At 48.9% G+C, this 15,773-nt stretch overlaps 1 protein-coding gene across 2 annotated transcripts in view; it reads right to left on the reverse strand.

The window, feature by feature from the left end:
* Positions 1-15,773, reverse strand: part of FBXW2 (F-box and WD repeat domain containing 2) — a 186,751-nt gene that overhangs the window by 153,690 nt on the left and 17,288 nt on the right. For both annotated transcript variants that reach the window (XM_086920956.1, XM_086920957.1), the window contains exon 3: positions 12,070-12,579. In XM_086920956.1, the coding sequence (XP_086777082.1) occupies positions 12,070-12,579 (510 nt within the window). The remainder of the gene's footprint in view (positions 1-12,069; positions 12,580-15,773) is intronic.

The following is a 15,773-nucleotide window of genomic DNA, read 5'->3' on the forward strand; positions in this document are numbered from 1 at the left end:
CCGGAGTCGCTGATGGACCCGGATAAGGTGGGTAGGAGGTGGGACTCCTAGGCTCCAACGGAGCCACAGGGGAAGAACCCCTGGCCCACTCGTCTGCATCAGAAGATCGACAGGGGACGTCGGAGAGTAAACACGCTTCTTCGACTTCTTTTTGTGACGTCTCTTACCCGATTCCGAAGGTGAAGACTTTGACCACAATGATGGCTCCGCGGGCAGTCCCTTGAGCGACCCTGGATCTCGAATAGCGCAGAGACGACTGCCGGGCCTCCAGCAGCTTTCGGGACCAATCCCGCAAAGCCTTCGGATCCATGGCCAGACAGTCCGGACATAAACGAGAGTCATGGTCGCGCTTCAGACAGTAGAGACAAACGTCATGGGGATCCGTCACCGACATAGTACGGCCACAGGACTCACAGGATTTAAATCAATGCATCCTAACTTGGCACCTGGAGTCAAAGACTCAAAAGAGAAGAGACAAAAAGTCTCAACAAGTTAGGCAAACAGTAACTAGGGTACGTGCTCTAACCAGATCTGCGCTTGCTGGCGCGGAAAAAGAACTGACATCAGCATGCATGGGTGGCGCCTTAGTAGTCTCTGTGACGTCATCTTGGAGCTTACGACGCCAGCGGAACCGCACAACGCCACCTACCAACACGCAGGGGTACTGCTGACGAAAAACTTACAGGATCCAGTCTGACGCCTGGGGATATTCTAAGGTAAGAAATCTATCACTTTCAGATAGCATTTAATTTACTGGAATACCAAGGAAAGTGAAATTTGTTAGTGACTTTCTTAAGTCTATGGGGAGCTAGCTAATTTTTCATTCAATCAAGCTGTTAAAAAGGGTTCCAAAGACAACCGGTAACCAAAGACCCTTTTATGTTGCCCGGCGGTATCGCCTCTATGACCCACCAATATTAATCAATGAAGAAGCAGGCGCTGGAGACTGGAAGGCGGGAAACGAGGATTTTATTCTCTCCGGAGGAGAACACATCAATTCAGACAGCAAGTATCGTCACGAGGTGCTCTAACCACATCTCTGAGGCCTGGCCTCTTATACTAGGGTTTACGACCTTTATTGCACATAACACATTCTCGCAATACTTTAGTACTTGAAAGAACATCCTTGGAATCTCCCCTTCAGACCCGTTCCCACATACATTTACAGTTGGATTCCCCACCCCGGTCACAACAGGTGATGGTTGTCGCACAGCAGGGCATTCCGCCGATTCACGGAATGCATGGGGTTTGATCGGATCTCATGGGGTGGGGGCTTTGATCGGTTCGGGGATCTTTTGATGGGGAGGGGAAGCTTCCTACTGTACGGGGTAATAAACAGTATCCGCAGGGCCAGGTGGCGGCCTGGGAACAGGGAAGACAAACGGGGACACAGGAAAAGGGGGTTTGCATCAGAAGGGTTTGAGGCCATGAAAGGAATGAAGGGAGGTGTCGCGCTGGGAACAGGATGGGATTCCGTGGTGAAGCTGCGCCGAGAAGGGGTTTATGACCCAAGGCATGAGAGAGCGGGGGTTGTCAGCGTGCGGGGGAATGCTTGCGAGGTTAAGAGAGAGAGAGAGACGCGCTGGCTATCAGCGAGGGGCAGGGAGGCCATGGTGCTCAAAATGGCTGCCGCTTACGCGCACGAATGGGCTTGGAAAGGGGCAAGATGGCGCCGATAATGTTCACCAAGTTTGTACTTATTTTCCACAGTCCTCCCTTTAACATTTCCAAGACATCTTGCTGGCCTATTTCCTATCTACACCTATATGCAGCGGTCATAAGTAAGGGAGAGGGGACTTAGGTGAAAGAACTGTACATAAACATCACATTATAAACATCATATTGAAAAATCTCATCATTTAGTAGGCGGGTTCATCGTTAAGTTGGTTGCAAAAAAGTCATCGTAATGCAATATCAGACTAGAATTATGTAGCGAGAGCGTTGGGTACAGATCATAGAATAAGAACTGGTAAGTTATCATATAAGTAAGTCCTTTTTGTATACGGCGGGTGCATAGTCAGTCCAATGGTGGTTGGGAGAGAAATGAGATACAGTAAAAAAAATATATATATATATCAGAGTTCTCGTTGTCCTTTGTCGTCTTCTGTCGGCACTGTGGAGCACCTGGATTACCTATCAACAGAAATGTTCATGTGGATTGAGTCGTCTGCGGGCAGGGGTGCATTCTGTTTGGTTTTCGCCAGACCTCGTAGGGGAAATGCGTTACGGTTTTGGAGCAGGTGCATCTTCTTCCGTAATGTAGAGCATAGATTTTGCAATGGAAAGTGCAATTGTTCCAGAATTGTGAGATCTGTTCGTTTCTTGAGTCTCTGTGGTGGGCATTTCCTGTTGCTTCCATCATCTTCAGGGTGCTTGGTAGCGGGCAGAACCACAGACTTTGTTTATCTTTTCTTCGGGGGCGACCCTTGGTGGAGTTCTAGGTCACCGTTCTGGGATTTAACATAGTTCGTGGTCTACTTAGTCGGAGCTCCCTCCCTTCTGACGCAGGGAGTACTCTTCTCTGGGTAGCTCAGTAGGATTTGGAGGAACTTGGGAGTTCGGGTGGAAAGGTGCGGGTGTGAACAGTCCTTATGGTAGGTCGGAGGAGGAGGGGATGGAGCAAGGCCAAGTCGGGAACAGATCGGGGGGACGGAGGGTTTGCGACAGGCGGGTCCGTAACCATGTTCAGAGAGCGGGGACTTTTTGGCACACGTTGATCATAGAGCAGGGGCTTCAGGTCAGCCCTTTCCTTAGCTTTGTTTGAAACAGTGCCCCGTCCTGCGACTCCTTACTGCTGTGGTCTCGCCTCGGCCTCCGTCGCTGATGTTCCACAATCCGCAGTCAGGCCGCGTGCTCCCACATCCGGTCTCTTTCCCCTCCGACAGTGATACCCTTAAATGAGTGTTGAAAAGACAGTCTTTAGAGATTTTGCAGAAAAAGGTAATTACATAAGTCTATTTTCTCTCCCAACACCAAGCAACTGGGGTAAGTACTCGCTACATTTGAGATTTTTGTGGCTTACGTATAAACAATTGATGATGGATTTTGCTGGATTCCTTACAACTTCCTATTGTTGGCTAATTCTTTGACGCTTTGATGATTATTACGTTCATTTGTCATATGTCTATTATAGTAGATGTCAGTTCTTCTGGCAGAGACCCATTTCCCTAGTACGAGTCTTGCAGGGCTAGGCTGGTCTTCAGGGCCTTGTATTTTACAAAAAGTGCAACGTGCTATTCACCATAGTCTGATAGGCATCCTTCTGAGGGAAGAACATAGGCTAAACAAGTCCTCATTACATCAAAACATCTTATTTTCAGCAAGGCTTACAGCAACAAGGTCTTTCGATTTTCGATCTAATTTTTAACTTTGCATACATCTTTCTAACTTTCTATATAAATCCTCGCAACCTGGTTACTACAAAAACTCGGGGGGTGGTTTGCGATAATTATTAAACTTATCCTCGGGGAAGGTGGGATCTTATGAAAAGCGATTAGGAGAGCAAGGGGCGTTTTTCGAGTTCTCGTTCAGGGCAGCTGATACCAAACTGGGGGCATTTTGGGTAGATGGGGGTGTCCCGATCATTTCTTACAGCTTGGGGTACGGAGACAATTTTCAATGGGGATGGTCGCATTACCACAGACACATTTTGTCACAGAAGCCACTGACAAATAGTTCCCTGAGAGTGGGTCAAATTTAGGGAACCTTAGTCGTCTTACCTGTCCCTTTCTTATCGGTCAATTTAAATTTCATCCATATTTTAGTAGAAAAGGAGAGGCAGTAACGTGGTACCGATACAATTTTATTTAGGACAAATTTTTTGCAAATACTTGTGGTATTTGAGGCCAATCAGGAGGTGCACCAGGTTCGCCAATTAGGTGCCAGTCGCTAGGAAGAGGGAAAGTGTGGAGGGGTGAAAGAGTGAGAGAGAGAGAGAGAGAGAGAGAATAGGCAAAACAGTACGCATGGGACATAGAGAATGACCGTGTATTGTTTGGGCTATTCAGTGCGTTACCCAACGTTAGACGTTTCGGGTCTGTGTTAGGATGTAAAAGGCATGCAGTTTTGGGACAGAAAAGCATTAGATCTAGTACAAAAAGGTCGTGCATCGGGCAGGGCGTCCTTTTTGTGTCGTCTTGCAGCGGTAGTCCGTTTTCATGCATCGGGCGTGACGTGGTTCCAGATCCCTTATGATACTCTAATCGGGATTCTAATGTAACCTGCAGAGGAAAAAAGGGGGAAAAAAAAGGGGGGGTAGGGGGACAACATTCGAACACATCAAATGTATAGGCACGAAAGTCCTTTACTTACCACATACTCGTACTTATCTCTTCGGGATATAATCCCCTAGGGTTCTGGTTTCCTAAAGTCATGGGGGCAGGCAATGTGATAGGTGGTTCATGGGGAGGTTCGAGGATGGCATTAAGGATCGTGTGTAGTGAGATGTATCCGGCCATCGGGATCCCTAAATCATTCCCAAAGCTGTGATGTTCTAAGGCATATCAGCTCTTCGTTCAACCCTGTACCTTAGTACCTTCGACCACCATATCTTTATAACTTTTCATCGATCACACCGTTTTACTTTACCCATTCTCAGAAGTCGAGGTCCTTCTTCATACGTCAGTTCCTGAGCTTAGTCGCATTTCTTGGAGGCAGCGTATCATACCTTTGATTCGACCATCAACCCAGGGCCGAACAACCATTTCTCGGATAACCTTAAAAAAAGAGCAGAACAGTTGCGCACAGAAAAACCCTCCCACCGATACCCGCATTTACAAAAGTATGCGATGCCTATCCATAGCCTTTTTTAAGACCTTTATTTGTAGAATTATTCAGTACGTAAAATGTGAGAGCGCAATTCATATTTCGGTCTGACATGTCGTCGATGGAAGCACATACAGTAGGGGGTTATTTTGTAGCACAAGAACATGTAAAAAGGTCTAATTAATTATTTGCAAGTAACCAAAAACATTTCATTGCGTGACGAAGGAATCAGGGGCATTTCAGTTCATAAATGGAAACACAGTCAAGCTCATCGTAATCACATTTCCTAGATGTAAACCGCGGGTGTGCATCATGAGCGACGTTATGTATCAGTTACAACAAATATCAAAAAATAAATTGTTCATTGAAATCAACATTTTACGGAACCCTTCTTAAATGTTCGCCAAGTGAACCCTCCTCCCTTTAACATCGAGTGCGCAATGGTTCGTATATATATATATATATATATATCTTAGTACATCAAGTTTCATTAGCTAAGGAACACCATGAGGCATCCGTTAGTTTTCATTGATACCAGCGCCATTTTGGGCGAGGCCGGTTTTAGTCCGGAAGTAGCATCAGGGGCAAAATATCCCCGACAATTGGCGGTTGGACCAGAGTCCCTTTCGGCAGTCCAAAAGAAAATTGTGCTAACAAAGGGGCTGGTGGTGTGGGCCGTCAATCAAGAGAGGGAGGGGGTAAAGTCTCTCTTACCGGGTCATGTTGATGTTCAGCCGGAACTTGCTCGAGTTCGTTAGCCCATAATGTTCCTGGGTGGTTCAGACGGAGGCCGATGCAGACACGAGAGCACCGCCATCTTGTTGCTGTGCCGTGGTTATTTCATTTGAGATCAATGCAACTGTTCCTCACCGGAAGCCTGAAGGGGCCGAGGGCCCTTGGGACTTTGGTAGAATCTTCAAAGTCGAGGGGATGTTTGTCGATGGTGGGGGCTTGCGCCCAGGTGGGCAAGTGCCCGAGTTGCAATTTCGGACAAAGTTACTCCGGCGGCCTAGACCCGCCTTTCGAGGGCCCAGACGCCATTTTGAGACCCTGTGGCAGCCACCTTTGCCGTATCCATCAGGAGTGGAAGAAACTTCTTGTGATGGCAAAAGACAGAGCATCATGCTGCTGGAGCAGGACATTTTGGTTCGGGGCGCCAGGGTGCAGCAGTGGAGCCTTCGTCTGGGGAGGTGAGGGAGGCTCGTCCGTGCCGTCTCCCTCTCCCGGCGCATTCCTACACCGTCCCTTGGAATCAGGGGCGCACATGATGACCACCCTACACCCCTGATTCCGACTCTTGGGGGACCACTGTACATCCGGTGCTCCGTAAATATGCCCATCGGACATTGTGTGTCCTGTACCACGCAAGTATACCAGCCGGGTCTTGTATATCCTGTACTGAGAAAATATACGAGTCGGGCATTGTGTGTCCTGTGTTGCGGAAATATGGCCGTCGCCCGGCTGGAGGACATCGGCGTCGGGCCAGGGCAGGGAAGCCTCCTACCTGTGGAGGTGGAAGAGGCTCGTCCGCGTCGCCTCTTCCTCCCTGCCCACCCTGCATCCGTTCGATGGAGGAATTCGTGATGGCCGGACCAGGAGATACAAGGGAGGGGGTCATTTTCATCCGCCCCCTCCCTATTCGCGGTCCGGGGGACGCCATCCCTGGAAGGGCAGTATGGGAAGACCATTTCATTGCCCGCTGTGTGGGGTCTCCAGTACCTTCTCGCCAGCAATCTCTTTTTGGCTCATGGTTGCTGGCAGGCCCCGCCCCACACGTGCTATGTGTTTCGGATGGGCGGGACCATCAAACTGTTACATTGGGAGACTTCCGGAGTGAGCATAATATGTTTTGTATTTTTCCTATTAGTAAAGTTTGTTTTTTAAAGAGTTCTACTAGTTATTCTATTTACTGTTGGTTGTGTGTTTTACCGTAATTAAATCCTAAGTTATATAATAGACGCTTGGCTTCCTTGAGTCTTTTCTCTAACGGGGGGGGTTGTTTACACTGACCTGCAGTTGTGTTTGTTTTTCAGAGTGGGGGAGCAACAGAGAGCAATCAGTCCCAGAATTCTAACATGTCGTTAAAATTGGTCTGACGAAATCTGTGCCATCGAGCATAATCAAACGGGGTGGTCCTGTCTGTACTAGTCTGATTGGTTTTTATCTCACGCCTTTTTCCTTTCTGCCGGTCCGTCCTTTCTGTCAACCTTCCATTCTTACCTATGCTTTGCAGAATCGGACATTGGGCTTTCCAGTGTCCAAGACATTTACAAAAAGCACATTGGTTTTGTTTTACATCTGTTCGTCCTGTGCGTAATGTCGGGGGATTACCTTCGGGTCGTTGTGTTCCGGGGTTGGCTTGTCGGCACATCCCTCTACACCGTTCTCTTTCCATGTCTACTCCTCGGGACTGTGCCATCGCTGGCCCTTCCCTTTGCCTACTAGACGTTTGGAGGGTTATCCGTCGTGTCCCCTCATCTTTTCTAGATTCGTCGCCTTCCCTTCGTCGTGTGGCTTCTTTGCGCCACATGCCGAGACTATCGAGCATAATAGGTGTTGTTTCATTCCTACGAAGGGCTATTTCTACCGTTTCTATTTTGTCTAGATCAAAGGATCCTCTCAGTGGCCACTGTCTTTCTCGATCCTTTTTTGTATATTTATGCCACAGCTGGCTATAGGCTATAGCAACTAATCCATGCTTTGTGAACATGTCCTTATTAGGGGTGCCTTCCAGCGGAGCCGGATGGTTCATCTCTAATAAGCGGTCCGGGCTAAACAGGCTACTGACTAGTGGGGAGAAGACAGGCATGACGGATCACAATGGGATAATAGTCAGCACTACCTATCTTATCACTGCGCGCAAAGACTAGACAGAATATTTCTATTCTACGTTGTTTGCACGTAGTGAATACCTCATGAACCAATTCTGAGCAATCAACGTTAGGTCAAAAATAAAAAATCAATATGGTCAATGGGGAGAATAAGTAGGCTCGCAAAAGTTCGCGTCACCTACCCTTTCACTATCTGTAAAGAGGGGACCTATTTTTCCCTGTTTGCAGACAGAGAATCTCCAGAAAACAATCTATAACAGTTAATCAATGTTTAGGTCGAAAATAAAAAATCAATATGGTCAATGGGGAGAATAAGTAGGCTCGCAAAAGTTCGCGTCACCTACCCTTTCACTATCTGTAAAGAGGGGACCTATTTTTCCCTGTTTGCAGACAGAGAATCTCCAGAAAACAATCTATAACAGTTTAATCAATGGGGGAGAAAGATGGGTCCGATGGGTGCGTACCTATCCTTCGCTGTTTATAAAGGGAGAGCCTGTTGTTTCTCCGTTTGTAGACAGTGAATCTCTAATAAATTAACAAAAAGTAATACTAGTATTTTCTCAACAATTATCAACCACTTCCAATTATCTATCACTTTCGCAATTCGTCGTGTTTACACGACCTTACCCGGACCGCATGGACAGTTTCTCGTCTTCCGAATCCAGCGCCCGATCGTCCTCTTCTCTTCGTACTTCTCGTGGCACTTCCTGATGGTTCCCAGTCAGGACCGCAGATCACTCGAGAGAGGTCTGTTCGGAACCAGTGAAGTTCGGATGATCGGCTGTCAGACAAGGGTCTATCGGACAGGGTACCTTCCGATCGTTGCAGTCGTTCACTCTGTCGTCGGGACCTCTCCCACTGGATCCACGAGTCGCTGATGGGCCCCACGTTGGGCGCCAATTGTTAAAAAGGGTTCCAAAGACAACCGGTAACCAAAGACCCTTTTATGTTGCCCGGCGGTATCGCCTCTATGACCCACCAATATTAATCAATGAAGAAGCAGGCGCTGGAGACTGGAAGGCGGGAAACGAGGATTTTATTCTCTCCGGAGGAGAACACATCAATTCAGACAGCAAGTATCGTCACGAGGTGCTCTAACCACATCTCTGAGGCCTGGCCTCTTATACTAGGGTTTACGACCTTTATTGCACATAACACATTCTCGCAATACTTTAGTACTTGAAAGAACATCCTTGGAATCTCCCCTTCAGACCCGTTCCCACATACATTTACAGTTGGATTCCCCACCCCGGTCACAACAGGTGATGGTTGTCGCACAGCAGGGCATTCCGCCGATTCACGGAATGCATGGGGTTTGATCGGATCTCATGGGGTGGGGGCTTTGATCGGTTCGGGGATCTTTTGATGGGGAGGGGAAGCTTCCTACTGTACGGGGTAATAAACAGTATCCGCAGGGCCAGGTGGCGGCCTGGGAACAGGGAAGACAAACGGGGACACAGGAAAAGGGGGTTTGCATCAGAAGGGTTTGAGGCCATGAAAGGAATGAAGGGAGGTGTCGCGCTGGGAACAGGATGGGATTCCGTGGTGAAGCTGCGCCGAGAAGGGGTTTATGACCCAAGGCATGAGAGAGCGGGGGTTGTCAGCGTGCGGGGGAATGCTTGCGAGGTTAAGAGAGAGAGAGAGACGCGCTGGCTATCAGCGAGGGGCAGGGAGGCCATGGTGCTCAAAATGGCTGCCGCTTACGCGCACGAATGGGCTTGGAAAGGGGCAAGATGGCGCCGATAATGTTCACCAAGTTTGTACTTATTTTCCACAAAGCAAACATTTGTAAAGCGCTCTACTCACCCTTGAAGGTCTCAAGTCGCTAGTGGAGGGGGGGAGGGAGTGGGAGAAAGCAGCTACTGATCGAACAGCCAGGTCTTGAGAAGAGTGTGTTGCAGGTGGGTGGCGAGGGTGTTCCATGTCTTGGCGGCGAGGTGGGAGAACGATCTGCCGCCGGTGGTCGTTCGTTGAGGTATGCTGGTCTGGCGTTGTGGAGTGCTTTGTGAGCGTGGGTGAGGAGCTTGAAGGTGATCCTCTTGTTGACCGGGAGCCAGTGGAGGTCTCTCAAGTGGGCGGTGATGTGGCAGTGGCGAGGGATTCCAAGGATGAGGTGTGCGGAGGCGTTTTGTATGCGTTGAAGTCTTTTTTGGAGTTTGGCCGTGGTTCCCGTGTGGAGGGCGTTGCTGTAATCCAGCCTGCTCCTGACAGGGGCTTGGGTGACTGTCCTTCTGATTTCGGTGGCGATCCATCTGTAGTGTAGATCTTGCAGAGGGTGATGAAGCAGGAGAAGGAGACTGCGTTGACTTGCTGGGTCATAGAGAGCGTTGAGTCCATGATGACCCCCTGGTTGCGAGCGTGGTTGGTGGGTGTCAGGCCGTTCCCAGCGTGGCCGGCCACCATGAGTCGTCCCATGCGGAGAGGGTGGCGCAGAGGATGAGGATCTTCGTCTTGTCCGAGTTCAGGGAAAACATGGCTTGGCAGTTCGGGATGGACTGTTCCTATGAGGCACAGGGTCAGACTGATTTGTATATAGCCATGTCTGAACTGGTGTGGTGGAGTGAGCTATAGAATGATGAAGGATTAAACCCAGATCAGTTGACTGGGGGAGAGTGCTTGCAATGTTTAACACTACGTTCATCATCCCCTTTGGTTTTGCTTTGTTCGCCCTAAGTTGGCAGGGAATGCCCAGACGTGGGTGCCTTGCTCACTTTGCCACTGGATTTAAGATAGCCTGGCTGATGAGGGTTGGGAGCCGAAATCGGTCCCAGGATGCTTGATTCCGGTCCAGGGAAGCCAGGGCTTTGCAGTTCGGGCTGGACTATTGCCATGAGGCACAGGGTCAGACTGATTTGCATATGGCCATGTCTAAACTGGGGCGTCGGAAAGAGCTAAAAATGATGATGGATCAAACCCAGGTCAGCTGACTGGGGGTGAGTGCTTGTAATGTTCAACACTACGTCCATCATCCCCTTTGGTTTTGCCGAGTTCAGTTTCAGGCGGCTAGTCTTCATCCACTCTGCGACAGCCTTCATTCCCTCATGGAGGTTGGATTTGGCGGTGGCCGGGTCCTTGGTGAAGGAGAGGAGCAGCTGCGTGTCGTCGGCGTAAGAGATGATGTTGAGGTGGTGCGCTTGGACGATGTTGGGGAGAGGTGCCATGTAGATGTTGAAAAGGGTCGGGCTGAGGGATGATCCTTGGGGTACGCTGCAGGTGATCGTGGTGGCTTTGGATCAGAATGGGGGGAGGCGGACTCTCAGGGTTCTGCCGGTGAGGATGGGAGGCATGTGTGCAGGGTGTGGTGGCAGACGGTGTCAAATGCGGCCGAGAGGTCCAGGAGGATGAGGGCTGCGGTTTCGCCACTGTCCAGCAGGGCCCTTATGTCGTTGGTGGCGGCGATGAGGGCGGTTTCGGTGCTGTGATTGCTTTGGAAGCCGGATTGGGAGGAGTCCAGGATGCTGTTCTCCTCGAAGAAGTGGCTCGGTTGGCGGTTTTCTCAATGGCTTTTGCCGGGAACGGAAGCATGGTCGAATGTTCTTGAGGTTCTTTGGGTCCGCCTTGAGTTTCTTGAGTAGGGCATTGATCTCTGCGGGTTAGCGGTCTCGAAGGAGCTGTTGATGATTTCCCGGAGTTGGGGTGGGATGATGGAGCTTGCTTTGTTGAAGATGTGGTGGGGGCAGGAGTCTGAAGGTGAGCCGGAGTGGATGTGTTCATGATTTTGATGGTGTCTTTGACGATGTGTCAGGAGAGCAGGAGGTCGGTGTGTTTGGTGGGAGTTGTCGGGGTGTTGGCATCTTTAGTTGGTGGCTGGGTGTCGAAGCTGTCATGGATGTCTGCGATCTTGCGGTGGAAGAAGGTGGCCAGAGAGTCGCAAGTACTGCGTGTGCACATTTTGGCTCAGCAGGGATGGCATTTTGTTAATTCCATGTTTAAACACTTACCAAAAATACAGCAATTTTAATAAGTTAAACAGAGTTGCTGTTGGTGGATTGATGTGCTTCACTTTAATATATGCCTGCCTAAAATATAGGCTTCTCAGGATTCCTTATTTTTATTTTTATCAATTAAAATAATATTGGTACCTTAAATGAAAACTGACTTGATGACTGCGCTAAATCCTTTCACTTTCAGTCATTCAGTTACAGCTATGCTTGAAGTTGCATGCAACCTCAGCACATGAGCTTTCTATGAGCCTTCAGGTGGATTTGTGCAGCAAGAGTAATGGTCTGCTATTTTCTTTTCATCTCTTAAATATATATGTGTCAATGTCCTGAAAATCTATTTGCACAACACTACACCTTAACACTTAAGATATTTTTGTTGAACTTGTACACAAAGAAAATATGACATTTGTACCTCCAAAAATCAATACAATCTGCATTTCACCATCCAAATAACAAGTCAGTTGGAAAAAGTGGTAGAGCAACCATTATAAAACACGCTCACTTTAAAAATAGAAAATGTTAGACTTTACCTGTGCATAGAAGTCCATCTTGATAATAAAGTGCATAAACTCTGGCACTATGCCCAATTAAAGATGCCTTTTCAAAAGCCTTGGAGTCCTTCAATTGTTTCATTCTCAAAATTGCCTTCAAGTAAACTTTCTTCCAATGCAAAGCGTCCTGGAGAGAATCATCTGTCTGCCAACCTAAGTTCTTGCATGCAGTCTGCCACACTTCCGTACAGGCACTTATAACCTTATTCCACTGCTTAGACACGAGGCAACAAGTGAGGAGGGTTTGAGGATCTAGCCATTTTAACAGATAAAAACTAAGTTCCAGTGGCAGAAGTTTCAGGAAATCCCGCTTGAGAAGCGTCTCTAAATTATTAGAGAGATGTCGGAGTTGTACTGCCCCACTTAGGCTGATTAGGTAATCCAAAGTTTCATTTTTCTGCAAGTCTGTCAGGGTATGAAAAGTAACTGAAATGTTTTCAAGCCATGTTTCATAGTCCTTTTTCTCCATAGGGTTATGGACACATTTATCTGTGGCACATAAAAAAATAGCATTAATTTAGCATCAACACAACATTTATATTGACCTGCAAAAACAAGTTAAAATGCATTGACAACGGTATGCGGGCATTACCAGTTATTTCTGTTATACTGCTTTGGACATACAAAATACTGTCTGTGCATGTGTTTACTCAGTGAGTGTGTTAGATGCCTGTGTCACAGCAAAAACAACAAGAGCAAAGGTTCAACCTCAGGTTGGGGGAGACTATTAGACCCTTGTTTTGGACAGCGGATGCCCTCAATACCCAAAAATACATTCAAACACTGACGAATGCCCATCAACTTGGGGCCTTGAGAACTGTCCTAAGGGATAAGGAGTGCAGCTAGTGACACTGTGCATCTCCAGCTGCACCTTCGGTGTCTTCACACTGCCCCTTCCATTGAACTGCACAGCTGTGCACTGCGTGCCATCTCCTAGGAGGTGCACAATTAGAGTGTTCCTTGAAGATTTCTTTGCCCATGCACCTGTGTCTCTAATGTGCTGCTGTGCACTGGCAAAGGTGCTCCAACAGTTGCATCGTGCCACACTCGCCTGCAAAGGCCCTGCTCAGTGTTCATTACAGAAAAGGCTGCACAAACGTCTGTGGCTCATTCGGCAATTCAAAACGTGCCTGGGAGTGTTAAAAGAGAAGCACACACCCATTTTGTTGGCAGTTCTCTGCTAATTTGCAACATGTTGCTATCACAATGCCCCGATTAAGTGGAGGAGAGATTGCTTTTAAACATCGCTGTTAAATACAATTCACAGTTCGTAGAAAGGACAATATAATTCACTATCTCCATTGCCCCATTGCCCCACCGCAGCCGCCAGGGAACCGCCATTCCCTGTCGGTGCTGCGGCGGTCCGGAGGCCGAAATATGCTTGGAGGGACCGCCGCAGTCTCACTAAGCACATTACAAGTTTCCTCTCAGCTGGCGGTGTCATGGAGGTTCCTACTACATGAACACTGTGATGGAGAGGAAACAAATGGGACCTACAGGGCCCCCTGTGCCTCCTCCCCATGTGAATGCATACAAAGGGGGCACAACACGTGCACTCCTGTGTGCATGCACCCCAGTTTCTGCACAGCAAGGACTTTATAGTCCATGCCGTGCAAAAACTGTTTTTGGAATTCCCATTGCATTGCCCATTTTCTGAGGCGCCGCCGTGGGAACACCAAAAAGCAGCCTGCCAGACAGGAGGAAACTCTTAATAAGACCACAGCTTTGGCGGTGGGGTGGCGGGCGGAGCCGCACCGCCAAAGTCATATTCAGGTCCCAAGTGTATCTGGGAGCATCAGCAAAGAATTAACTGCTTATAAATGTTTGTGTTTTTGACTCTCATGTGATGGCAATGGCCAACACCGCAGTCTCAATTTTACTTTATGTAAACTGCCCTGCATCCATAAACTGCTGATGTCGGAGACAAGAAAGTGCCTGTTCTCACAAGATACAATTCAATTTCAAAGTACGCTACAAGTGAACCTTTCCGGAAGCCCCAAATTCTGCAATGGGCAGTGGACAGATACCATGGAACTGTTAGCTATGCTGTGATAAAGATCAGTCAAAACGGCATCCTTGTTTATTGAAAACCCTGCTGCAAAGTATATTGGCAAAACTAGAATTTACAGCACGTAAGCATCCTCCCAATCCTTTTCATTAAAATCTCTTCAGCAACAAACAGAAACTACTTCAAACCTTAACAAGCATTGGAAATGCAATAGGTCTCGCAGCATTAGAGTTAGTGCTTTTAGAATTGTTTATGGGTTTTTTTGTAAATCTTTAGCATTTTTGTTTCCTGTAGCCAATGCTAAAGAATTAAAAAAAAAAGCCATAAACATTTCTAAAAGCTCTAACTCAAATGCTCCGAGACCTATTGCACTGTGTGAGGGCGAGGGGTTGAGGGTGAGTGAGGGTGAGGGTGAGTGAGGGTGAGTGAGGGTGAGGGGTTGAGGGTGAGTGAGGATGAGTGAGAGTGAGGGTGAGTGAGGGGTTGAGGGTGAGTGAGGGTGAGTGAGAGTGAGTGAGGGTGAGTGAGAGTGAGGGTGAGGGGTTGAGGGTGAGTGAGGGTGAGTGAGGGTGGGTGAGGGTGAGTGAGGGTGAGTGAGGGTGAGTGAGGGTGAGTGAGGGTGAGTGAGGGTGAGGGGTTGAGGGTGAGTGAGGGTGAGTGAGTGAGGGGTTGAGGGTGAGTGAGTGAGGGGTTGAGGGTGAGTGAGGGTGAGTGAGGGTGAGTGAGGGTGGGTGAGGGTGAGTGAGGGTGAGTGAGGGTGGGTGAGGGTGGGTGAGGGTGGGTGAGGGTGGGTGAGGGTGAGTGAGGGTGAGTGAGGGTGGGTGAGGGTGGGTGAGGGTGAGTGAGGGTGGGTGAGTGAGGGTGAGTGAGGGTGAGTGAGGGTGAGTGAGGGTGGGTGAGGGTGGGTGAGTGAGGGTGAGTGAGGGTGAGTGAGGGTGGGTGAGGGTGGGTGAGGGTGGGTGAGTGAGTGTGAGTGAGAGAGGATGCAGGGGATGCTGAGCTCGTGCAGGGGATTCATCTGTCCAGGCTGCTCACATAGGACAAGTGGAGCTCGGGTCATCAGCGACTAAGCGCCCGCTGGAGACAGGATGTGCTTGTAAACACAACGTCCCTTCAGCAGGACGTGCTTGTCTAATGCATGGAAGGCTCAGCTAATGCACAGGTGTTCTGTTGATCCGGGGTCTCGGCAATGCAGGGGTCACTCGGCAGTTCCAAAGGGTGCGTAGTCAAGACATGCAGCGCTTAGATAACCCATGGCTCTATAAGACCAGGTGACGCTCTGTGAATGTTCGTGGATGCGGGAGTGCTCCGCTAATAATTATAATAGGGGATGGGGGGTCAGTTTATATTATCGGGGCGCTCCGCTAACTCGTGGGGTGCTGAGCTGATGCGGGGACGGGGAGCCTCAGATGATACAAGGGTGCTCTGCTTGTGCTCAGTTTCTGCAGGAGGAGCTCACCACAGCGTCCCTTCCGCAGGATGTGTTCAGCTACTACATGGTGCTCTGATAACATGCACAGGGCTTCGAGCTGTGACAGGCGGTGTTTAGCCAGCACGTGCGGTGCTGCGGTAAAGCAGTGTGCACCTTGTGAATCGTGTGTGTGGGGGGGTGGCCGGGGGGAGTAATATCGCAATATTCTTCACAGGAAGCGCAGGGAGTGTCTCAGATCCTAGC

Source organism: Lissotriton vulgaris, chromosome 5 (assembly GCF_964263255.1).
Source record: "Lissotriton vulgaris chromosome 5, aLisVul1.2, whole genome shotgun sequence".
Classification (NCBI taxonomy): domain Eukaryota; kingdom Metazoa; phylum Chordata; class Amphibia; order Caudata; family Salamandridae; genus Lissotriton; species Lissotriton vulgaris.